General features: G+C 41.5%; 1 protein-coding gene and 1 long non-coding RNA gene across 8 annotated transcripts in view; both read right to left on the bottom strand.

Annotated features, from left to right (window-relative positions):
• The window catches only part of LOC134809121 (uncharacterized), a 32,869-nt gene extending 28,281 nt beyond the window's left edge, over positions 1-4,588 (bottom strand). The window contains exon 1 of the long non-coding RNA XR_010153944.1: positions 4,450-4,588. This is a non-coding gene — a long non-coding RNA (uncharacterized LOC134809121). The remainder of the gene's footprint in view (positions 1-4,449) is intronic.
• A 1,441-nt stretch (positions 4,589-6,029) lies between these two features.
• ZNF613 (zinc finger protein 613) lies at positions 6,030-26,687 on the bottom strand. 7 transcript variants are annotated; one of them, XM_054672697.2, is made up of 7 exons: positions 26,303-26,405; positions 25,849-25,948; positions 23,814-23,978; positions 17,477-17,683; positions 13,370-13,496; positions 12,995-13,087; positions 6,030-9,566 (listed from the first exon to the last, which is right to left on the bottom strand). In XM_054672697.2, exons 4-7 carry the CDS (start codon positions 17,489-17,491, stop codon positions 7,948-7,950), a joined length of 1,854 nt encoding a protein of 617 aa, XP_054528672.1. In that variant the 5' UTR covers positions 17,492-17,683; positions 23,814-23,978; positions 25,849-25,948; positions 26,303-26,405; the 3' UTR covers positions 6,030-7,947. The 7 variants fall into 7 exon arrangements, with proteins under 7 accessions (XP_054528672.1, XP_003316634.1, XP_054528670.1 ...); XM_003316586.6 differs by lacking the exon at positions 25,849-25,948 and having other exon boundaries at positions 26,303-26,687; XM_054672695.2 differs by lacking the exon at positions 25,849-25,948 and having other exon boundaries at positions 26,324-26,687.
• Between the last annotated feature and the right edge of the window lie 49 nt (positions 26,688-26,736).

Here is a 26,736-nt window from a genome sequence, read left to right as displayed (position 1 = left end):
GTCTAAAAGTTATTAGGACTTGAGGAAAGTTGACTTTGGAGACTGAGTCATAGAGCTTGACCTCTTAATGACTAACACTTTATTACAGATTAATTTCCTTCCATGTTTCCTAGATCCCAGGCCAGATGTCCCCGATATATAAACCCTTTCACTGAAATAAAATATTCATTGACTGAGATAAAAGACTTTTTGACTATTATATACATAATGTAAAATGTTAAATATATCTTTCAAAAAAAAAAAAAAGAGTCTCTTGACTCAAGCAAAATACTTAGGAGCAAACCTTAGTTCCTCACTTTCTTCGCCCCCTTGTTTTGAACTCATCAGTGAGCCTTGTCTTCCTCCATTATATATCCTCCTTTCTAAGAAATATGTAAAGGTGGCATGAGTCTTGGTTTAAAAGGAAGAAGGCGGTCCCTTAGGCCCCTTTTGTGATGCCAACCAAGACATAATTGTAGAATTATAGAAGATGCTATTAGTTACATGACAAGGGATCAGTGTATTAGGGACAATGAAATGGGAAAAAGTCAGATCTGACATCTGTGTAGGTACTACATGCCAAATGTGACTGAAGGTGACAGACAACACATGTGGGCACCAGCAGTAGCACCCATTCAGTAACACATCTTATCCTATTCAGAAGCACATCTGCTTCTGGAGAGGTCTACATGGTTCATTGGCCTGTTGCAAACTTTCCAAATGATCATTGTTTCTCATCTTTCCCTCTTTCTTTAGAAGCACAGGAGAATGTGCCCACAGTGAGGCTAAAGGTTGGACACTGAGAATAAGTTTCTCTCTAAATGTGAGATTGGTGCTTTGGGAAAATTAGTTTGATGATACAGAATGAAGAAAAGGGATGCATTTTAAAAACAGGATGACCATCTAAGAGTGTCACAGATACGTTGAAGTCAAAATCTGACATTCTGACTTGCCTCTCCCAAGATATTTGTTTAAAACAAGTGTGTCTGCTTATTTCCCTGATTGGATATAGGCAGTGTGTGTTTTCTCTCATAATTTGCAGCTACCTCATTTTTTAGTTTGCTTGTGTTTTTATTTTGTTTTCCCCAGCCAGAATGTAAGGTGGTGGTTCACGCCTGTAATCCCAGCACTTTAGGAGGCTGAGGCAGGTGGATCACCTGAGGTCTGGAGTTCGAGACCAACCTGGCCAACATGGTGAAGCCCCATCTCTACTAAAAATACAAAAAATTAGCTGGGCATGGTGGTGGGCGCCTGTAATCCCAGCTACTAGGTAGGCTGGGGTGGGAGAATTGCTTGAACCCAGGAGGTGGAGGTTGCAGTGAGCTGAGATCACACCATTGCACTCTAGCCTGGGTGAAAGAGCAATATTCCATCTCAAAAGATATATATATATAATTTATATATATATTTATATATGAAACTCTGGCTGTTCCTTATTATTGCATCCTTGCTGTCACTGGGTGAAAGATAAGACTACCCATAGGCTAGAAAAATACAAAAGAAACCTACCCTCTACCATGCGACCTCAATTACTAACACAAAATCCAGTCGGCCTGGCAATAAAAGTTAATGTTGCTATGACTACCCCACTTATCCACATTTCTATTCTACTACTTCCCCTACAGACACCTTCTAACATTGGCTTTCATATGGTTGGCTTCGGACCAAATCTTTTGGCATTCTCCCTCATGGCCTGACAAATTTTCCATTTAATCTCTTCATTCTCTGCCCTTCATTATGTTTATTCAAAATTTAGACATGCCTTTTACATATCATACCATCATTCCCTATGCTCTATATATCACTTTAACCTCTATTTCCTTTACATTTCTACCATATTCCCTATCTTTGCTGATCATTTTTTAAACTGGCTGGATTTCCCCACAGAAATGATGTTAACAGTCTTTTTGAATAAATATAGAAATTGACCCTCCTAGTCTTAAGCTTGAAACTTATATTCATTTTATCTGAGTTCGTTTCTCATGAAACCAATCAGGCCTCCCAGATAGTTCAAGGAACTGAAACTTACCAGATCACTGCATCTAGACAATGCGATGGTGGACCCCTCATCCATCATGATTGCCTAACCGACCACCTGATTCCTGTTGGCCAACTCCTCTTCCTTACCCTTCCCTAATTCCTGTTTTATATTCCTTGCCTGTTATATAAGCCACCAATTTTAGTCGGTTGTGGGGAGACAGATTTGATATTTATTTTCCTCTCCCACCTGATGTTACCCAAAAAAGCCTTTCTTCTCTCGCAATACTCATTGTCTCAGTGATTGTCTTTCTGTGTGGCAAGCAACGGGACCTAGACTGAACCCTTGGCATTTCAGTAACATCTTGACATGTAACTTCACACAACCTAGAATTCTAACAATACCTTGTGTTTAAATCCTGTATTACATACAGATATTTCATATATTTGTTACAAAAAATCATCACTACTAGAAGATATTTTCTTGTTTCTCACAAAATTCCATCCATTTTAGCATATATTAGGGCTGTGAGTTACCAAGTATGTCACAACAGCATCCCACAGAGAATTTTATCAACACTCTGGAGGGATTGTACTCCAAATCTATCAACCCAGACTCTCAGAGGGATAGGCCTTAATACATGCATTAGGTACGCATACTCCAGCAAATATTTGGATTTAAGAAATGCTTGGCTAGGAGCAGTGGCTCACGCCTGTAATCCTAGCACTTTGGAGTCCGAGGCAGGTAATGCATCAGGTGGATCGCTTGGGCTCAGGAGTTCAAGACCAGCCTGGGCAACATGGTGAAACCTCATTTCTACAAAAAATACAAAAATTAGCTGGGCATGGTGGCGAGTGCCTGTAGTCCCAGCTATTGAAGTGGGAGAATCCCTTGAGTCTGGGAGGCGGAGGTTGCAGTGAGCCAAGATCATACTACTGCACTCTAGCCTGGGCAACAGTGTGAGACTCTGTCTCAATTTTTAAAAAATGACTTCCTCTTCTAGAGGAATTATCAAAAAAACCAGTATAAGCTACTTAAGAATAAATGTAACCATAAGATCTAGGACATAAAAAAGTGAACCACAAATCTTGGGGTGGGAACAGAAGAACTTGAGTAATTGGAGTATCAGAATGTTATATATAGATAGAAAATATAGAAATAGAATTGAATATTTTATACATGTCAATTCCATCCTAATTAAGGCAAACATTTAATGTGACTCCATTTACTAAGCCACTGGTACAACCTTCTGATGTGATACTGCCATTGAAAAATTTTATATGTAGTCCAGCTACTTGGGAGGCTGAGGCAGGAGGATCACTTAAACCCAGGAGTTCAAGGTTAGAGTGAGCTGATGGCACCACTGTACTCCAGCCTGGGAGACAGGGCAAGACTGACTCTCTTTGTATAGATAAATAGATGGATAGATAGATAGATAGATAGATAGATAGATACATAGATAGATACATAGATACATAGATTTATATAGAGACAGAAATATAGAGATATATATACTATATATACATACATGTATGTATGTTTGTGATAAGAATTTAAGTGATGAAATCAAATATTTACCCAAAGTATTGCAATTATGAAAACTGTAGGATGAAACGAAAAAAAAAAATGCTCCTAAATAAAAATCAGAAGTGTGGGTAACAGAGATTATTTTCTTGTGTTGGAATAAATCTGAAAGAAAATATTTATGAAAACGACATGGTAAAGTTGGGAACTAGAGAGGAAAAAAGCTCGACTTTAGTAGCAAACTCATAATTTCCTCGTCCAGAAATTTGTAGACAATGATATGAATATAGGAAGGGAAATGTTTTTCATTGTTATTTTTAAGACGGACTTGGACTTGAAGAACTGAATTGCATGTAGATCCACTAGGTAAATGTAGCTTTAATCACAACTGTAACCAGCAGTCAATTATTAAGCCTCAACCCATCCACTCTCCAGGGCCCTTCGGCCTCCAAAGCTCCAGCCTCTTCAGGCCCCTAAACCACAGACATGTACAGGCCTCCTCAAACATTGACTCCAAATTAAATCTGAAACCGCAAACTGAAACCTCTTTCACTAAAACATTCTCCAGCCCCAAGCTTCTCTATCACATTAAATTGCAAACCCGGACTGGACACCAAGTTCATTCACTGATACACACTTTCCTACCCCGTTTCTCAACCACTGATTCCCACGGCATTCCCTCAACGACCATAAACCTTGACAGTCGGTCGTTAATATCTTCCAGTCTCTTAATTACTGACCGCCAGGCGCCCTATCACCAAAGCCAGGCTTCTCCATTGAGTAAACCCGGAAAGAACCCCAGGACGCGGGGTCCCACACGGTCTCAGAACAGGGGGCTCCCCTTCACTGACCCCCACAGGCCTTTCACTTGGAGCCACATCCAGACCCCGACTCATCTGATCCTGAGTCTCTCCGGACTCCACCGAACGCTGGGACTAAACACTGAGCCTGCGTCCAAAACGACTTACATCTCTCTCCGCAGCCGTTGCTAGGGACTTCGAGGGCCCTCGGCGTCTGACCGCGAAACCAGCCGTTCCCAGACGACAGAATTCCTCCCTCGGCCTCGTATTGTGACGTATAATGGCCACGCCCATCTCGGCGACTCCCACCAGAGAACCCGGAAGGGCTGTTACCACGGCGTTGGAAGACAGTGAATTAATTTCAGGGCACCTCAGTCACTGCGCAAACTGGATAAATTGTCAGAAAATTATAAAAACTTTTAACAGCGTGAGCAAAAAAATAAGATGGCCGCGCGCTGTACCCCATATTGAGCCGTTAGGAAGAAGCATCGTGGCTGCAGTTCATCTTAGGAGGTGTCAGTTTCCATTCAGTAGAAAATACAATCTGTTGGGAGTTTAGGGCGGAATGTGGAGTATTTCTGAGGGCCTCTTCAGGACCAACAAGGTGTGCCAAAGTCGAATTGGCTGAAGGGGAATAGGGGGACAGCGGTCACAGAGTGGACCAAATTTGTGGATGTTCTGAATCTCCTTCAACGGATGCAGAAAAGAATGGGCAAGGCTAGTCTAGCCGAGAATTGTCTTGAGGCCAAATACGGGGGCGATCTCTATGAGGACCAATGCCCACGTGCAACCGCATACAGTGTGTGGTTACCTGTAATAAGGAAAAAGGAATGAGGCCTCAAATTTAATCAAATATTTCCCTGAAACACTTGAAGATGGAAATGGAGCATGTAAGAGTGTTAAATAACTAAAGAGGCCGGGTGCCATGGCTCAAACATGTAATCTCAGCAATTTGGGAGGCTAAGTCAGGAGGATCACTTATGCCCAGGAGTTGGAGACCAGCCTGGGAAATATAGTGAAACACTGCCTTTACAGAAAAAATACAAAAATACAAAAATTAGCAGAGTGTGGTGGCATGCACCTGTAGTCCCGGCCACTCTGGAGGCTGAGGTGGGAGGATGGCTTTAGCCCAGGAGGTCCAGACTTCAGTAAGCCATGATCAGGCCACTGCACTCCAGCCTGGGCGACAGAGCACGACCCTGTCTCAAACAAAACAAAAACGAAAACAAACTTTAATTTTTAAAAATTACTAAATAATGCAGTTACCATTTGGCAAACCGCATGCTTAATAAATGTCGGCTACCATTTTTATGAAGGCGTGGGGTGATGTGCCTTTTGAAAGAGGCAACCTGGAACTGAGTATCCAGTTAAATTTATTTAGCTGGGATGCCAACTTCTGAAAGGTGATTTCAACACCTGGTCCCAAGGACAGGCCTGGGAAGCCCAGTAGTGCACCCTGATTTATGTGTTCAGGGAGAAAGATGCTACGACTGCTATGATAGGATGTGCAGATTCACAAGGCAAGAAGTAGAGAGACTCTGAAGTCCAGGTTGAAGAAGAGTTCATTTCTTATACTCTTAACTGTAGAGCATCTGTACTGAATCCATCCTGTTACAGGCCACTACTTTATGTTTGTTCTTCAGTGTATCCTGTGTGTACAAGTGTCTACCACAGTGCAGATGCTCAAAAACTATTTGTTGTAATCACCCGATAACCCAGACTTTGGGTTTCCATTGTGAGGCAGCCACTTTATGGCAAATTTCCACTTTATTTTTCCTTGTGAGCAGGACTGTTTCTAACATGGATATATCTTTATTAGATCAAGGGAAGGAAATCTGAGTATAGGAGAGGACAAGGGTCTTAACCCCAGGTGAGAAGGAATGATGAAGATAAATCGTATGTTCCAATTCAGCATACCACAGAGGAGCCAGGATCTTTGAAACAGTAGCAACTCTCCAAGGTGACAGGTCTGTAGATAAATTTAAGAGTTCTTATCCAAGATATCCAAAAGGATCTCACCTTTACCCATCTTACATGCTGTCCTTTATTTTTAGAGAATGAAGTTATTTTGTTCTTTTATTGGGCTTATTCTGTGAATCCTATTCCTTCTCTCTTCTGCCCCTCTTATGACAGAAATGAGTCTCTATTCAGAATTTTTAAAAAGTTTTTTTTAGAATAATACTAATCCTTAGAATTTCTTGCCAGTAGTTCCTTTCCTTCAATGGCAAAAGTAATTTTGATCAATTGTCCACTGGGTTATTCATGCACCTTCATTCATCTTCCAAATCTACATATAATTAATTTCTATTTTGGTATCTGCTAGGGTATATACAATTGCCTACAAACTATCAAGGAATTTATAATTTAGGTAGAGATAAGACATGAACACTTTTTAGAAAAGTATTCATATCCTGTTTTATGTAAGGAAAATCGAGTCCTTTCCCCTTCCCACTCCAAATATGTCCCTTGAATAAGAAATTATCAGGACAATTTGATCTTATATTGTATGTCTCTTTCAACTGATATAGGCATATGCATTTTTTAACTACAGCTGCTGGAGGGTAAAATAGCTACATGCATATAATCCAGCTTTTTAAAAATGCTGGCTTGAAATTTTGCTTTGTTTCCCACTGCCATCATCCACGGTTCCTAGATAAAGGAAATAGTTTCAGGTAAAGAAAATAGATCATTCAAACTATTCTGAATGGTGTTTATGCCAACAATAAGACAAACCACAGGGTTAGGATGAGGACTACCTTCTCAATTGAGAGCATGGCCAATTGGTTATTCACAAGTTTTGAACTTCATTCCTCTGGGGTGATATTTATAAAGTTAAACACATCCAAACTTGTTGTGTTACATTATTAAATTAAATACATTTTTCCTTTTGAAGAGCTTCAGTAGTCTGAAATAACAAGTGAAGAAATTTGGAATTAAAGAAACACAAGAGCTAATCATATAATGATCTTGGTTGGGAATAGACTCTTATCAAAAAAGGGGGAAGAGGTACATTGTGCTATAAATTTAACCAATGATGTGTAACACTGACAACCCCTTTTAACTAGTCATTGACATATCAACTAGTGATTCAAGGTATATTGTCCTAAAATACACATCCTGTATATTATCTGCCATATAATGATGTTAGATTTCTGATCGAAATCTCTAAAATATTCCTTTTCACAGGGCTTATTTGCTTCGTGTGTTCTTTCATATTTTGATGAAGATGTTCTAGTTACATTTTCATAGTTTTATTTCTATATGATTCCCTCTGAGGATAAGGCAGAATGTACCACTAGCAACCCTGCCACATTCACAGCCTTCAAAGGTCTTCCAACAGTTTCTCTCCTGTGTAAACCCCCTGATACCTACTGGGGTACTGTTTCTGAACAAGGACTTTTCCATGATCATTATATTTCTACCAACTATAAGCTTACTGAAGATGTGATCTATGGTCACTGATGAGAGGATCTATCTTCCCATAAAAGAATTTCCCAGTCTCCACTTCATACTATTTTTCTCTGAGTATATGCTTATTAGCCATAAGGTTTTATTCAAGGGCTTTCCACCTTGAATATATCACAGTTTGTTCCTCTGTGTTTTTTGTGACATATGATGTAATTGATCACTGAAAGCACTGCCACATTCACTGCATTCATATGGTTTTTATTCTGTGCAAATTCTACTATCTGCTGAGACCGAACTTCTGGCAACAGGCTGGCTCACAATGGCTACTTTGCTCTCTGCTTGGAACGCACTGTTAGTTAATGAGGTCTGAGCTGCCACAGAAGGCATCTGCAGAGTCACCATGTTAACAGAGTCTTTATCCTGTATGAGATCACGTGTATGTGATAAGCTACGACTCTCTGAGCAAGGATTTTCCAATTTGACTGAACCTACACATTTCTCTCTTGCATGCAGCATTCCCTTATGATAAACAAGGCATGACAAGTGGGAGAAAGCTTTCCCACAATCAGAGCATCCATAGGGTCTCTCCCCTGTATGAGTTCTCCGATGTCTGTTGAGACATGATTTATCTCTGAAAGCTTTCCCACAGTCACTGCATGTATAGGGTTTCTCTCCTGTGTGAATTCTCTGGTGGTTAATGAGACCTGACTTGTGTGAGCAGGATTTTCCACACTCAGTACATACAAAGGGTGTCTTTCCTGTGTGAAATCTCTGATGGGATATTAAACATGTCTTCTGGCTGAAGCCTTTCCCACATTCATTGCATACATAGGGTTTCTCTCCAGTGTGAGTACGTCGATGAATAAGGAGGTTGCCCTTTTGGATGAAGCCTTTTCCACATTCATTGCATATATAGGGTTTTTCTCCAGTATGAATTCGCTGATGTACAATGAGATTTCCCTTCTGAATGAAGCCTTTTCCACAATCACGGCATATATATGACTTCTCTCCTGTGTGAGCTTTCTGATGTGCATTGAGCTGTGATTTCCAGCGGAATGCTTTGTCACATTCAGTGCATTCATAGGGTTTCTCTCCTGTATGAGTTCTCTGGTGTTCAGTGAGCCTGGACCTTTTGGAGAAGGCCTTCCCACACAGGCTGCATCCATGTGGTTTCTCTCCTGTATGAACTCTCTGATGATTAATGAGCCGAGACTTCTTGATGAAGCCTTTTCCACAATCACTGCATATATATGACTTCTCTCCTGTATGAATTTTCTGGTGTGCATTGAGCTGTGATTTCCAGCGGAATGCTTTGTCACATTCAGTGCATTCATAGGGTTTCTCTCCTGTGTGGTTTCTCTGGTGTTCAGTGAGCCCGGACTTTCTGGAGAAGGCTTTCCCACATATACTGCATCCATGAGGTTTCTCCCCAGTGTGAACTCTCTGATGATAGATGAGGCGAGACTTCTTGAGGAAAGCCTTCCCACACTCAGTGCATACATGGGGTTTATCTATGTTTTGAGTTCGCTGATGCTTAATGAATTGTGAATTTGTATTCACAGAATTTCCACCTTCGGGGAAGTTCATTTCATTATGAAATTGTTCATGCTTGGCATGAAGGAAGGATTTCCCATCTCCATTAACCCCCACAGAATTCTCGATTTCATACCTTTTGTTCTGGTTGACTAAACTTAAATTTGATTTCAGTATTTTCCCATGTAAGTCAAATGTATCATGATTTTGCCTTAAAGGAAAATCACTTTTCCTCTGATGAATGATGTTTCCAAATGCATTATGTTTATGGCATTGTTCCACTCTTTTCAGACATCTTTGCTTTTGTGAGTGCATCTGTAGATGATTGTCAACTTTCTTGATTTCTAGGAAAGAAGAGAACAATAAATCTTTCCATGAGCATGGAATAGAACTATTTCACAAACAGTCTTGTACAGGCTGGCTCTACTGACCACACTATTTCCACTGTTTAAAAAACTCCAAGGAGATATGCCTATTGTCACTTGGACAAGAATAAACCATTATAATTTAAACAAAGAAAACAAAAAATAAAAGCAGTCAGTGTATAAACAAGGTAAATTTCTCAGGAAATGGCAAGTTAATTCCTGCTTGGACTCATGCCAGAAACCTTACTATCATCTTTCATTTGTATGTTTGTCTCACACCCTTTGTCTACTTCAGTAGTAAATTCCATATGTCCTCTTTTATAAATATACAGTAATCCCTCATCTATGGGCGATATGTTCCAAGACACCCCCCACACCATGGATGCCTGAAACTCTGAATCATACTTAACCCTATATCCATTATGTTTTTTCCTGTACAGTGCATACATACCTATAATAAAGTTTACAAACTAGGCACAGCAAGAGATTAACAATAACAAATAATAAAATAGAAGAATTGTAACAATAGGCCAGCATCACACTCTTGAGCTTTGGAGGCATTATTAAGTAAAACAAAGGTTACTTGAACACAAGCACTGTGATACCTTGACAGTTGATCTGATAACCAAGATGGCTACTAAGTGACACAGGTGGGTAGGGTACACAGCATGCATATGCTGGACAAAAAATTATTCCTGTTCCAGGATGGCGCAAGATGGTGCAAGATTTCATGCTCCTTGGAATGGTGAGCAATGTAATTAAGAATTGTTTATTTCTAGAATTTCCCATTTAACATTTTCAGACCATAGTTGACCACAGGTAGCTGAAACTGTAGAAAGAGAAACTGTGGATAACAGGGGACTCCTGTATTCTGAAACTCACTAACACTCACCCCTTCTACCTAGATGGAAGAGAATCACTCTTTCTGGTACTACAGCAATAGCCTCCCAAGTGGACTTCAGGCTTCAACCTCTGCCTTCTCCTGTATACTTTCTACAAAGTAGTCAAAGTGATCCTTTTAAATATAAATGACATCATGTCACTCTTCTACTTAAAACTCCCTCATGTTTCCTCATCTCATAATTTTTTAAAAAATCAAGTCATGGCCGGATGCAGTGGCTCATGCCTGTAATCCCAGCACTTTGGGAGGCCGAGGCACGTGGATCATGAGGTCAGGAGATCAAGACCATCCTGGCCAACATGGTGAAACTCTGTCTCTACTAAAAATACAAAAAGTAGCCAGGAGCGGTGGCTTACGCCTGTAGTCCCAGCGACTTGGGAGGCTGAGGCAGGAGAATCGCTTGAACCAGGGAGGCGGAGGTTGCAGTGAGCTGAGATCGCAGCACTGCACTCCAGCCTGGAGACAGAGAGAGACTCTGTGCCAAAAAAAAAAAAAAAAAAATCAAGTCATTAAAATGTCCTTGAAAGGTCATACATGACCTGTCTACCCCAAACTCCAGATCCCACCACACTGTCCTTACTTCCGTATTATCTCCGACTACTGCCCCTCTTGTTCACTCCTCTGTATTCACACAGGCTTCCTTGAAGTTCCTCAAACACACACCTGCCTTGGGCCTTTGGACCTGCTATTTTGTCTACTTGGAAGGTAATTCACCAGAGGGACGTACTCATGTCTGTCATACAGCTGCTCAAAGGCATCTGACCAAACAGCCATTCCCACTCCCGGCATCCCTCATTATACTTTGTTATTGATCTTCCCAGCATTTTTCACCACAAGACATTTATCCATTTTGATTAATTTTGTGCCTCTTCCTTTTAGCAGGTAATCTCCAAGAAGAATTTTGTTGTTGTTATTGATGTTCACAGCTGTCAGGGCCCATATGTAATAGTCTATCAAAAAATATTTAAGGCAATGAAACAAGGAAAGTAAGGGACACACTGCGGAGACTACTTCAAATGTAGTGCTTTAAATATAGTTGGCTTTGAATTTATGAAAAGGAAAAGGAAAGCAAACTCTGTGTAGGCAAGATGATACCATATCATGGTGATTCAACTAGAATATCACCTGACAGATGAGAAATTTCCATCTTATATGACTGCTATGATTCACTGGGACTCAGTGCCATCAGACTATGGTAAGAACAGAAAAGCTTTAAGGGAATAAGTCCAGCAATATAATTTAAGAGAAACTAAATAATAGGCAGAATTAATGATTCCAAAAGGAAATTGAAGCAAAGCAGGCATGAGGTGTAGTAATCTGGTTTGGGTTGGAAAGAGAATGAGACTACTTCAAAAATCAATTGAAAGAGCAAAGACTTTAAATACGGTAGCTGAGGAGGCAGGGAAGGTAACCCTATGGTGGCCAGGATCGACTCAAGGAGTTGACATGCAAGTGGGTAAAAAATATGGTACAAACATGTAAGTTAGGAAATATTTAGGGAGATGTCAATCTGAGAATCTCCATAGAGAACAAGAACTTAAGTCATTAGAATGAAGGAAATTTTTAAAGGGTATGAGAACAGAGCAAAATAAATGGGAAACAGAACCTCTGGAGGACCTCAGAGTGGGAGAAAAAAGAGAAGCTAAGGAAGCAAATATATGCAAAGCAATAGACCAGGTTACTAAGGGGGCACAGAGTCCAAGATAGGGTGGGAAGACCTTTGGAAAAAAAAAATCAACATTATCTAAAGGGGCAGAAAGGTATAGTGGTCAGGAGAGAGTGCTGATATCCAAGACCACTCTTTGGAGACAGACATGGAAGGAGGAATTTCATAGCAAGAGAAGTAGAAGGAACAGGTAGTGATGCTCTGATGGGGGAACAAGAAATGATGAGATTTGAGAATCCTAAAAAGGAAGAAACCTTGAGAAAAACAAATCAAACCTAGATTAAATAAAGAGTGATGAGGCCGGGTGTGGTGGCTCACACCTGTAATCCCAGCACTTTGGGAGGCCAAAGCAGGTGGATCACCAGAGGTCAGGAGTTTGAGACCGTCCTGGTCAACTTGGTGAAACCCCGTCTCCACTGAAAATACAAAAAAATTAGCTGGGCGTAGTGGCAGGTGCCTGTGATCCCAGCTACTGGGAAGACTGAGGCAGGAGAATCGCTTGAACTGGGAGGCAGAGGATGCAGTGAGCCAAGATTGCACCACTGGGCTCTAGCCCTGGGTGACAGAGTGAGACTCCATCTCAAAAAATAAATAAAGAAATAAATAAAATAAAATAAAATAAAATAAAATAAAAAATAAACAGTGATGAAATCCAAGACGCGATAAAGAGGCAGATGTTCCTCTAAATACCCGAAGGAGAAAGAGCTTTTGTGTGGGGAGAGGGATACATGGAGGCTCTGTCCACACAGCCTCAGATGCCCTGACAGCTCAGACACTGCTGAACAACTATCATGTGACTTGCTCAGCCACCCTCCTTGCTGGCTCTCACCCTGAACTCACCTGGACAGATTTGGCTGTGGATTTCATTTTCTACTGTCCATGGCTCTCCTTGTTCCAACTTGAAGAGTGCATCTGGTTTGCTGGCTTGATACCCTGTTCATAGGAAATGATACACAACTTAGGCTCATTGAATTGAGCTGTGGTCTATCAACATGGGACCATGTTCTGTTTTAGGAACTATGTAATTTATGTGTCTGCAAAGCAAAGGGATTTTCCCTCTGAAGGGGGGCACATTACACTCTTTTATCTGGGGCCAGAGAGGGTACAGAATCTACCACTTCAGAGCACCACAGGCCCTCCAGAGCTTTTGAAAGCTAAGAAAGCAAAGGCCTTTGACTGGGTACTCTCTGAGTGACACAGGGCAGCTGTCCTCACCCACTGACACGAGGTTGCTATAGTTCTCCAACATCACGTCTCGGTACAGGTCCTTCTGAGCAGGGCCGAGGAGCTGCCACTCCTCCCAAGTGAACTCCACAGCCACATCCTCCAGGGCCAGTGATTCCTGTAATAAGAGAGTCCTGCTTAATATGAAGTATTTCTCTCATTTATATGGAAGAAATATGAAGAACATTGTTCTGCTCATTTTCACCAAATAGTCTGCATCTATATATCTAGGTGCTGTGATCTTTAAAAAAATACATTGTCATAGAGGCAAAATCCATCTCCAAAATCTATCTATATTCAAAATCTATCTCTAGCAAAATATTCTGTAATTGTGTAATTATCTATCATTTAACAAATCAGAAGTTTCTATAAGAACCAATCATTTAATCCTCTTGCTAATCCTCTTTTTCTTTTTTGAGCACCTATTTGCCAGGTACTAAATATATTTTAGCAATATCAGGATGAATAAAGCATACTTCTTTATTCATCATGAATCTTCAATGAATCTTCATGTGCACTACCAGAATCAACCAGGAAGAAACCCCAAACACTACAAGATATTACATAATAAATAAGTATATTTTATATGTTAGGAGGAATAAAAGACTCTTTCCAAAACATGTCCAAAGAACAAGAGACAATTAAGTATTATTACCCCCTACTGCTAAATGTGACTGGCTTACAAAATAAATAAATAGGCCAGGCATGGTGGCTCACACCTGTAATCCCAGCACTTTGGGAGGCCTAGGCGGGTGGATCACCTGAGATCAGGAGTTCGAGACCAGCTTGCCCAACATGGTGAAATCCCCATCTTTACTAAAAATACAAAAATTAGCCAGGCACGGTGGTGCATGCCTGTAATCCCAGCTACTCAGGAGACTGAGGCAGGAGAATCACTTGAACCCAGGAGGCAAAGGTTGCAGTGAGCCAAGATCATGCCACTACTCCAGCCTGAGTGATAGAGCGAGACTCCATCTCAAAATAAATAAATAAATAAAAATAAAATAAATAAATAATAAAAAAGAAAATACAAAATATTATTCAAAAACCATACACACACATATGGGTTTTGAAGTATTTATATTTATGTTATCAGGTGTGTAAGCAGCATAACTGAAGAGACAGTCAATGAACTGGTAAGTAGATCTGAAAAAACTACCAAAAATGCAACAAAAGGACAGAATGATGCAATATATAAAAGACAAGATTAATAAATACAGAGGATAGGTAAGGTCTAGCATGTACCAATTTAGTTTGTGAAAGAGAAAATACAATAATGGAAAGGTACTATCCAAAGATCTAAGGGCTAAGACAGATACATCTGTAAATATATATGCATATATATACATACATACAAATATATGCAAACATGTATACATGTATATTTATTTATTCATGTGTCATTTAATAACAAGGATACATTCTGAGAAATGCATCATTAGGCAATTCTGTTGTTCATCCATCACAGAGTGCACTTACTTAAACCTAGATGATACAGCCTACTACATGCCCAGGCTCTACGGTATAGCCTATTGCTCCCAGACTATAAACCTATACAGCATATTGCATATATATATATATATATATATATATATATCCATGTACATTTATATACTTACTTTTTTTAAGGTATTAAAGGATGAGGGAGTAAGAACTGGCTTTGAACATGGAAAAAGAGTGTGCACTATCTTAGATAGGGGGATGTTGTAAAGCAAACCCTCTGGATCCCAACAACCCATTCCCTTACCAGACAACAGTACTTTCAACTCCCTACTGCCAATCCTGTCTCAAACAGTAAGTCAGCCACCTGTTCATACAGAGAACCTTAGAAAGTCATGCAATCCCAGCCTGGGCAACATGGCAAAACCCCATCTCTACAAAAAATACAACCATAAGCTGGATGTGGTGGCACATGCCTAGCTACTTGAGGGGCTGAAGCAGGAGGATCTCTTGAGCCCAGGAGATCGAGGCTGCAGTGAGCCATGTTCACACCACTGCACTCCAGCCTGGGTGACAATGTGAAACTCAAAAGAAAAGAAAAAGAAGAAAAATGAAAAAAAAATTTAGAAAAAGAATAAAAAAAGAAAGTTGTGCAATCTTTCCATTTTCCTCAGCCTTTCAGGTTTTATTCCTGGATTGACCCTACCAGCCACAAGGCTGGGTCCTTGGGTAACTTTGCCTTGGACCCCTGAACTGTGTCCTCTGAGTTCCTTTGGCCTCTTCCCAAAAAGGTCTCTGAGGACCTGTGCTTTGGCATGTATGAGAAGGCTGTGCTTATGGCATTTATATTCAGGGCCAGGCGTGGTGGCTCATGCCTGTAATCTCAACACTTTGGGAGGCCGAGATGGGAGGATCATTTGAGGTCAGGAGTTCAAGACCAGCCTGGCCAACATGGTGAAACCCTGTCTCTACTAAAAATACAAAAATTAGCCGGGCAGTCGTAGTGCATGCCTGTAATCTCAGCTACTCGGGAGGCTGAGGCAGGAGAATCACTTCAGCCTGGGAGGCAGAGGTTGCGGTAGGCCAAGACTGCACTACTGCACTCCAATCTGGATGACAGAGTGAGACTCTATCTCAAAAAAAAAAAAAAAAAGAAAAGAAAAAAGACACCATCTGTCACACCACCTCTAGGAAGAATCATCCAAAAACTGTCCTGGGACCTAAGTGCATTTAACAGTGACACCTCTCGGGAACTGGTCTGCTTTCTCCTGAGAGTCAGTGCATATCCTGTGACCAAGGACTCTCTGGATGTGATGACAGTCAGAGACATTAGACAGAAGGTGACAGCTACTATAACCCACAGGATGCTCCGGTCACACATTAGGTTCCAACATTAGTCATTTTGTGTGAATTCCATTGTGCTGTTTTTACTCACATTTCTGACACCAAATGTGTGGGTTTTTGCTCACATCAACCAATTCTCCAATTCTCTAACACCCAATAGGTGTCCAACGATTAGATTCAATTCTGACACCAACTCCTGGAAGACCCATAGGTTAAGGTTTCAATCCCACAAGACCAACCTCACTTCAGACACCAGTCACAAGTATGAGGTCCCCAGGTTACAAAGACTTTTGTCCCTTGGCTACAAATGTGGGGATTTCTGCAACCCACCTTGAGGTTCAATAATCTACTAGAACAACTCACAGAGCTCAGGAAAGCACTTTACTATTACTGGTTTATTTACAACCCAGGAATAACCCAATGGAAAAGCTGCACAGGGCACAGTATGGTGGTGTATGGGCATAAATTTCCATGCTCTCTCTGCACACACCAACCTCCCAGCACCTCAATGTGTTTACCAACCCAGCTCTCCAAACCCTGCTGTTTAGGGGTTTTTATGTTACACAGGCATGGTTGAATAAATCATTGGCCACTGGTGACTGAACTCAATCTCCAGCCTCTCTCTGCTCCCTGGAGATTAGAGGTAGTACTGAAAGTTCCAAGCTTCTAATCAAGGCTTGTTATTTCTGGCAACCAGCCTCCATACTGAAGCTACCTAGGAGTCCACTGAGAGTAGTTTCACTACAAAAAAAGAGGACCAGGCATAGTGGCTCACAACTGTAGTCCCAGAACTTTGGGAGGCCAAGGGAGACAGATTGCTTCAGCTCAGGCGTTAGAGACAAGCCTGTGCAACACGGTGAAACCCCATCTCTACAAAAAAATACAAAAAGTTAGCTGGGCCTGGTGGCACACACTCCCAGCTAGTTAGGAGGCTGAGATGGGATGATCGCTTGAGCCCAGGAGGCCGAGGCTGCAGTGAGCCAAGATTGCACCACTGCACTCCAGCCTGGGTGACAAAGTGAGACCCTGTCTCAAAAAAAAAAAAAAAAAAAAAAGACCCTTATCATTCAGGAAATTCCAAGGGTTTTAGGAGCTCTATGCCAGACAAAGACCAAATATCTTTCTATGATACCACATGTAAACAATATAGTCCTGATCCTACTTTGCCTAGATGTTGAAATTAGAATCTAAATTTACTGATGCGCAAATCCTAGTTTACCAAATTATACTTTTTGACTTAATTCAACTGACTTTTAAAGTCTTCCAGAAATCAATCATGTGATGAAGGAAAGACTAAAACAAACAAAAAGTCACCTGGGACTTGATCATTTTCTTCTGTTACTGGGAAATAGCCAGTAAGTAGGATGCTGTGTCTGTAGTCTCTCCTTGAGCTGCCCTCAATTTCTGGCTAGAAATCTTGGTCTCTGGTGAATTACATCCCTGCAAAGGATGGTATCCAGGTCCTGGAACCTCCTCCTCACCTCACTTGAAGTGTCTTGCTCCTGGAGTAGGACCTGCGGGCTGAAGAGTAAATTGATTTGAGTGTACATTCCCTGCAGGCCCAGGTGCTGTCACTGCTGCTGTGTTCTCACCTTAATGCAGGGCCATCTCTAACTGTCCCTTTATTTGGGGCCCCAGAAGTTTTAACCCACCCTGGGGCAACAACAAATCCTGGAGCAACAAAACATAAGATTCTACAGGTATGGCCAATACATTTACAAAATGTCTTTCTTCTGTGAAATGGAAGTGAAGTGACTGTGAGAGGGGAGATGGGAAAGGAGAACCAGCACCAACATGATGCTGCAACACCAAGAAACTTCTTAGATCAGGTTTTAGAAAAAGGACAGAGAAGGTGAGGAATTGGATATTTATTTCTTTAAAACCACGTGTGTCCACATGCCTGGTCAAAAGTCATCATACACCTCACATGTAGGCATGCCTCAGTTTGAAGACAAATGTACTAAGCCAAGCAGAGGAGTTGTCGTATTTGAATTCTCATTACTACCTTCTGCGTTACATCCTTATAAAGTATCAATCATTATTTCCCATTCCAACATTGACCTAAGGCTTACAGATTTGACTATATTGTCCAAAAGCAGAAGTAGAATCTGAACCCACACAGCCTGTCTCCAAGAACATGACCTTAGCCTCTGCTGAATTCCTCTGGACTACATACCATCATCATACATCTTAGCTCTCTTTGCTACTACCTTGAGGGAGTTTCATTCATCATGGAAGATGGCCACTGTCATAGACATATAATCTGACCTTCTGAAATCAGCACTGCCAACAGTGACACAGGCACAAAGACAAATGGAAAAACTGCACGCTACACCCCTGGCCTGAAAGCAGCAGGTCAGAGAGTGGCGGCCCCAGAGGCTTTTTTTATGCCCAATTCTAAAACTCAAGTAAGAGACTCACATGGTGAGAGCATCAACTGGATGGAATCACCCTGAGCTTTCCTTCCACCTGGGTGGAATCATTGTGACAAGCTCCCCGTGGCCCTCCTGCATGCTCCAAACCCACAGGGCCTGCACTGACTCATCCTTTAACCCACAGCTGCAAATGCTCCCCTTCCCTCTGCAATCTCAGAAGCACATAATTGTGGCAAGAGATGTTTCACACTTTTCTTCTTAGAACGCCGCTAGTGGAAAGGTGCAGAACCCAAATGATCTAACATTCCTGGGCAGGAGGCGGTGGATGCAACATTTCAGTGACAGCCAGGGTGTGTATTTCAAATGGCAAGGCTTCCTTTCCCATGAGCTTCCACGGCCCCTTTCCCAGGAATAGCTGAAGAGCTTCTACTTCATTTTTGACCCTTATGAGCTTTCTGGAGAATGTAATCACACCTGTTTGCTCCAGTGGCTAAGTCCTTTCCCTGGAGGAGTATATTTCCTGAAAACTCATGTATGTATAGGAAGCCATAAAGAAAATTTCCATAAATTCTAAAGCATCATTACCAAACAGGACGTGTTCACAAATCATCATCATATGAAAGAAACAACAAAGAAAAGTATATTTAAAAAATTAAAAAACATAAAATAAGACTATGTATTATTTTTGGATATGTACACATTTAATAAAACATGCCTTATATGAAATTAGTTCAAGGGAATAGTTATCCCTAGGGATGGAGGAGAGGAAAGGGGGTGGATTAGAGGATATCACTGAAGGTGCACTTGCATCAGTTTATTTCTTTTTTAAAAGTACCAACAACAAAAAAAATAAAAGCAAATATACTGTGGAGGAAAATCTCATTGAGTAAAAATGGCAGAGTAGGTAGGTCCAAGGGTCCGTCCCTCTATCGAAAAATCAAAAACTCAAGTAAAAAAACTATCAAAAAATCAAGTAAAAACAATCAAAAACAAAACAAAAACTTGGTCAGAACTCTGAAAAACAGTCAAAGATTTACAACAACAGAGCAAATGTTGAGTCAAAAAAAGGTGACTGGCCGGGCATGGTGGCTCATGCTTGCCTATAATCCCAGCACTTTGGGAGGCTGAGGCCAGAGGATCACTTGAGGCCAGAAGTTCAAGACCAGCCTGGCCAACATGGTGAAACCCCATCTCTACTAAAACTACAAAAAGTAGCCAGGTGTGGTGGCACATGTCTGTAGTCCTAGCTACTCGAGAGGCTGAGGCAGGAGAATCATTTGAACCTGGCAGGTGGAGGTTGCAGTGAGCTGAGATCACACCATTGCACTCCAGTCTGGGTGACAGAGCTAGACTCCATCTCAAAGAAACAAAACAAACAAGAACAACAACAACAAAATGGTGACTTAAAAATAGTAGGAAAGTTCTGTGCCATTTTTACCTGTCTTTGCTCCACCCCCTCCCCAGCTCAGTGATGGTCTTAAAGATTGCGGCCAACATTCCCAATGTGGGAACCTGGATTCAGGCCCTGGAGGGAACAGAATAGATTTTATTCACAAATAATTTTGTTTAGCTGAGTGGAGTGGCTCACGCCTGTAATCCCAGCACCTTGGGAGGCTGAGGTGGGAGGATCACTTGAGCCCAGGAGTTTGAGTCTGCGGTGAGCCATGATCTCGTCACTGTACTCCAGCCTAGGTGACAGAGTGAGACCCTGTCTCAAAAATAAAAATAAAAAAATTGTTTGTTGTCTATTCTAACTACCTGAAGGACCTATGCAACAGGCCCCTTCCTGTTTTGGAATTCACTCAGGGAGGAAAAGTAATGGGCATTTCTCAAACACTTTGTGAAGCAGAATACCAACCTTCAGTTGCCTGGGGCAAAAGATTACACTTGAGTCACAGAGGAAAGGTTGTGAGAAAAAGGTAGGAGGAAAGTGTCTTGAGGAAATTATACCATTCAAAAGCACTCATATAGACTGAGGAATATATAAAAGCCACACGCATGCACAGGGGCGGATGTTGGCTGAGAAAAGACCTAAGAAGACTCTAAAACGTTCCTTCTGGCTGATGTCTACAGGTTCAGTGCAAGCAGGAAGTGAACGGTAAGGCAGGTTTATAGATGCCCTGGCTAATCATTAAAGGAGTAGCCCAGCACACAATCCACAACCACAAAAACATTATGCTAAGTGAAAATGTCAGACACTCAGGCGTGGTGGCTCACACCTGTAATCCTAGCACTTTGGGAGGCCAAGGCAGGAGGACTGCTTTGAGCTCAAGATAAACTCTTGACCAGCCAGGGCAACATGAGGAAACCCCATCTCTACAAAAAGTTCAAAAATTAGCCAGGCATGGTGGTGCGTGCCTATAATCCCAGCTGTTAGGGTGGCTGAGGTATGAGAATTGCTTGAGCCCAGGAGGCAGAGTTTGCAGTGAGCCAAGAGTGCGCCAATGTGCTCCAGCCTGGGCAATAGAGTGAGACCCTGTCTCAAAAAAAAAGAAAATGTCAGACACTAAATGTCACGTTATATGATTTCATTTATATAAAATACCCAGATTAGGTAAATGCATACAGACAGCACACTGGCCAGGTGCGGTGGCTCACGCCTGTAATCCCAGGACTTTGGGAGGCCGAGGCGGGCGGATCACCTGAGATCGGGAGTTCGAGACTAGCCCGACCAACATGGAGAAACCCGGTCTCTACAAAAAATACAAAATTAGCCAGGCATGGTGGCGCATGCCTGTAATCCTAGCAGAGGCAGGAGAATTGCTTGAACCCGGGAGGCAGAGGCTGCGGTGAGCTGAGATCAAGCCATTGCACTCTAGCCAGGGCAACAAGAGTGAAACTCTGTCTCAAAAAAAAGATGTTGGGAGCCGAAAAGGCCAAAGGGATCGTGACCAACTCAGCATTCCACTGGAGGCTACATGATCAAACAGCAAACTGTTTATCATGAGTACAGAATGTGGGCAAACTCGCTTCTGTACCTGCCCCAGGTTTGCTGAGGGCCACCATTCCCTGGTGCTGGGCTCCTTGAAGCTATCTATGGGGACATCTAGAGGCTATTGCTCAAGGAATGCAATCTCACAAGCCTGCTGTGAACCAAAAGGCCGACTGACAATTACTCGACTGACAATTACTCGACAATCACCCCCCCTTCTCTCTATCTCTTTTGCCTAATAAATACGGAGAGCTGTGTAAAGCTCAGAGCCCTTATCCACTAGAGGCAAGGTGCCCCCGACCCCTTCTTCCAAATATACTCTTTTGTTTTTGTCTTTTATTCCCTCGTTTGCCCCCCTTCGTTCAGTCTACCAGGAATCATGCTCAGTTACAACTGGCGCCCCAAACAGCAACAGAATCGGGCACTCTACAAAAAGAGACGGAAAGCACATGGTTGGTTGCCAGGGTCTACTGGAGGGGAGAATGTGAAGTGACTGCAAGTGGTGGTTGTACACACTGTGAATGTACTAAGAACGACTGCACTGTTGACTTTCAAATGATTAATTTTATGTCTTGTGAATTTTACCTCATTTTAAAAAATTAAATACATCCTACAAAAGTTCTAGGAAGGAAGAAAAAAGTTCTATGAAACTATAAAAGTACATTCTGTAAAGTCAAGAGCAGTATCAAAGATGAACAGGATGATTATCACTATTTTAACTATTCTGGAAAGGCTACCCAATTAGTTTGATAAAGAATCAAGTATAAATAATCAATATTAGAGAAGAGGAAATAAATTATATGACTAAGCAAGAGTGACAGTTTTATAGATTCAATTGAACATATATAAAAAATAAGTTTTTAGTCAGATTGATGATTTTATATCTAAAAGTTGCAAGCATTCCAAAATAGACATACTTTTTTTTATCAGTATTAAGTGACTAAACAATTTTGGAAATAACACTTTGCATTGAATACTTTCATTTGAGATATTACTAGAACCCAAAAATCCACCTTGGAAATCTTTGTAAAGGAAATAGCGACACATGCATGCAAAGTTGATGTAAAGGATTTAGGTCTATTAACAGGATTAATTGGCTGATTAGAAGTACACACATCCAGAAATGGAGCTATCTAGCTATTAAAAATACTAACAATTCCATATTTAGTAAAAATACATGCACCTCAGTTATGTATATCATAAGTACATGAAAAGTGGCTCAACATAAGTCTCCAGAGAAATGCAAATCAAAACCATGAGAAACCACCTAACACCCACTAGAATGCCTGTAATAAAAAACCAAAAATAACAAGTGTTGGTAGGTATATGGTGGCAATGGACACCCTCAAATATGGCTGGCAGAAATGTTAAATGGTGCAGCCACTTTGGAAAAGTCTGGTAGTTCCTCAAATGGCTAAACATACCATATGACCCAGCAACTCCATTTCTAGGCTTATATATAAGAGAAATAAAAACAATAAAAGCTTACACACAAATGTTTACAGCACATTATTTATAATAGCCAAAAAGGGGAAATAACCCAAAAGTCCATCAACTGATGAAAGGATAAATACAAGATGCCATATCCATACCATGAAATACTATTCTGGCATAAAAAAGAATGAAGTACAGATACATGCTACGACACAGACAAACCTTGAAAACATTATACTATGTTGGCCAGGCGCAGTGGCTCACGCCTGTAATCCCAGCACTTTGGGAGGCTGAGGTGGGCAGATCAGCTGAGGTCAGGAGTTTGAGACCAGCCTGGCCAACGTGTCAAAACCCCGTCTCTACCAAAAATACAAAAATTAGCCATGCATGGTGGCAGGCACCTGTAATCTCAGCTACTTGGGAGGCTGAGGCAGGAGAATCACTTGAACTTGGGAGGTGGTGGTTGCAGTGAGCTGAGGTCACGCCACTGCATTCCAGCCTGGGTGACAGAGTAAGACTCTGTCTCAAAAAAAAAAAAAATTGTGCTGTGTGAAAGAAACCAGTCACAAAAAATCACATATTATATTGTAGCATTTACATGAAATGAAATAAGAGTAAATTAGAAGAAAACAGAAAGGTCAAAATAAGCAAATCTATAGAGACAGAAAGTAGATTAGAGATTACTTAGTGGTAGGGCATAGGGAGTGGTAACAAAAGGGTACGGGGTTTCTTTTTAAGTGATGAAAATGTTCTAAAATTGACTTTGGTGATGGCCACACATAGTAAAAGCCACTGAATTATACAGTATGGGACTAATAGACCTGTAATTAGGAAAAGCTGTCAGTAGAACTTGATTATGATAAACCTACTGAAATATTCAGGGGCAAATGTATGAATGTCTGCAACTTACTTTGAAATGCACCAAAAAACAAAGCAATATTTTACAAGATGGATAAATGTGGCCGGGTGAAGTGGCTCACACCTGGAATCCCAGCACTTTAGGAGGCCAAGGAGAGAGGATCACTTGAGGTCGGGAGTTCAAGATCAGCCTGGGCAACATAGTGAGACGCCATCCCTATAAAAAGAAAAAAAGATGGATTAATGATGAGTAGAAGGATGATATATAGATAGATATGTAACAAAAGAAACACAATAAAATGATGATAAAATCCAGGTGGTAGGCAAACAGGTATTCAATTGTAAAGTTCTTTAAATCATGTTATATGTTTGAAAGTTTTTGTAACCTGGAGAACAGGGAAGCTTGTTCAGTAAGGTGACCAAAAACAATGTAAATATTTTCTAAACTAATTGCTCTTCTATGTAAGAGTAAACTAGAAGAGAACAGAAAGATCAAAATTAAAAACACACCATTTACAATTGCAAAAAAATTAAAAACTAAGGTGCTGATGAGGGTCAGGGAGAAACATGGTAGGGTAAACATAGAATTGTAACCCATTCTTAAATGTGGTAAGTGAACTTTTTAAGTCTTAAAATTCTATCTAAATATATCCATACACTTAGTGATTCAAGTGACAATGGTGCAGTTTTGCCTCTTGATGGTATACTATTACAGAAATCTTAAAAAAAATTTTTTAAACAAAAACATGGATGATATGTTTACTATAAGAACGTTTATAATGTAAAATTAAATAAGGCAAATTATACCAATGTTTCAGCAGCTTATCTGCATTGTGAAAATCAAGCATAGAAAACTGAAATTGAAATATACAAAAATCTTATCAAAAGTCATTACTGGGGAACACATTTTGGGATAAGAGAGATGTTTTACTTGTGTCAGAACCTGAAAGAAAATATTTACGTGTATACACACATTCACACAGTAAACCTGAGAAAGAAGAACGAAAATCTTTAATAGAAACCTTATCATTTTCTTCGTTTTGTTTTTTCCTTTTTCTTTTCTCCTTTTCTTTTCTTTTCTTTTTTTTTTTTTTTTTGAGATAGGGTCTCACTCTGTTGCCCAGGCTGGAGTGCAGTGCTCAATCATAGTTCACTGCAGCCTAGACCTCCCGGGGTCACGTGATCGTCCCACCTCAGCCTCCCGAGTAGCTGGGACTACAGGCGTGTGTTACCACACCCAGTTAATATTTGTATTTTTTGGAGAGACAGGCTATGTTGTTCAGGCTGATCTCCAACTTCTAGGCTCGAGCAATTCGCCCACTTTGGCCTCCCAAATGCTGGGAATATAGGCGTGAGCCACCGCGCCAGGCCACCTTACCATTTTAGATTTGATTAATCTTTGATCTTCCCCAAAGCTTTCCCATTTACCAGGATGAGAGAAAGGAGAGATGTGAGAAGTCAAATGAGATTTGTAAACCAGTCCTTGCGGAGAAACTTAAAAGGGACTGAGAGGGAATGTACCGTTGGACCTGAACACACACACCAATCAGGATGCCCTGGCTGCCAAGGCTTCAGCCTTCACAAGTCTCCACGACTGTCACATCTAGACCTCCCTAACATGGTCACACCCCCTTAGATTAATCCAAAAACCTGGACCACACACCTAGGTTCACATGAACCCGAGCTCCTCCTCACTGAGTTGCATATTAAATCCTGATTACAGCCTGGAGCGAAGGCTCACGCCCGTAATCCCAGCACTTTGGGAGGCCAAGGTGAAAGGATCGTTTGAGGCCAGGAGTTGGAGACCAGCCTGGGCAACATAGTGAGACCCCCCCGTCTCTGCAATAAACAGATAGATTAGATAGATAAATTAGATAGATAGATAGATTAGATAGATAGATTAGATAGATGATAGATAGATTAGATAGATTAGATAGATGATAGATAGATTAGATAGATAGATTAGATAGATGATAGATAGATAGATTAGATAGATAGATTAGATAGATTAGATAGATGATAGATAGATAGATAGGTAGATAGATAGATAGATAGATTAGATAGATAGATAGCGTGGTGGCGCTCACCTGTAGTCCCAGCTACTCGGGAAAGCTGAGGTGGGAAAATCACCTGAGCCCCGTGAGATGGAGGCTGCAGTGAGCCACGATTGCGCCACTGCACTCAAGCCTGTGTGACAGAGCGAGACCCTGTCTCAAAAATAAAAAATAAAACCCCGAATCCGAAGCAGACACAGTTTTCCTTGACAAAAACCACTCCTCACTCCAGTCCTCAATCACCGAGCCCTACAGAGTGACCCGCAAAGGCACCAAACCCTGATCACGGACTTCCAAGTGTTGCTCTGGACAGACTCTGACTACCGACCACTGGGATCCCTCAGGGCTGACTCCGGAGACGCCCCAACCCCAATACCCCGACTCCCACTTGCTCCCGCTTCCCCCACAAACTCCACGGCTCCGCACGAAACGGACGCCCACAGACACCCTCCTCCCCTCATCCTGACAGACAGACCCACACACAGACCTGATTTTGCGGGGAACCCACCGAGACTTCCCAGAGCCTGCACTTTCCTGAATTCTTCCACTTCTGGGCCCTCGCCCAGCCTCCAAGCCGGCCTACGGCGGCCGAGGAAGGTCTGAAGTTGCAGGTGTACGGAGCACGGACGACTGGGAGGTAGTAAGTTCGCGTCCTCTCGTCACGGATACTGGAGGCAGCCATCTTTGAATCCCGCACGTACGGAAGGTAAAGTGGACATTTTCTGCCCAAGTATTCAGGGATAGCGCGGGACGGTGAAGAACTCCATATTTTGGCACCTAAATCCTGCGCCCAAGTTTCATTTATTTTCAGAGGGTCGAGCTTAGCCAAGACAAACATGGTATGGCTACGTGCACCTTAGCGGGCTGGGGAGAAAAGTCATCCGCTTTGCACAAAGAATGACGGGAATGACACAATGGGCG

This window comes from Pan troglodytes, chromosome 20 (assembly GCF_028858775.2).
Source record: "Pan troglodytes isolate AG18354 chromosome 20, NHGRI_mPanTro3-v2.0_pri, whole genome shotgun sequence".
Lineage (NCBI taxonomy): Eukaryota > Metazoa > Chordata > Mammalia > Primates > Hominidae > Pan > Pan troglodytes.
This window is presented reverse-complemented; position numbering and strand designations above follow the sequence as displayed.

Excerpts from the sequence above, each read along its gene's own strand:
- ZNF613 (XM_003316586.6), bottom strand. Across the intron at positions 13,088-13,369 it reads TAGCAACCTCGTGTCAGTGG|GGTATCAAGCCAGCAAACCA; the intron begins GTGAGGACAGCT and ends TCCTATGAACAG. Across the intron at positions 9,567-12,994 it reads CCACAGCCAAATCTGTCCAG|AAATCAAGAAAGTTGACAAT; the intron begins GTGAGTTCAGGG and ends CTTCTTTCCTAG.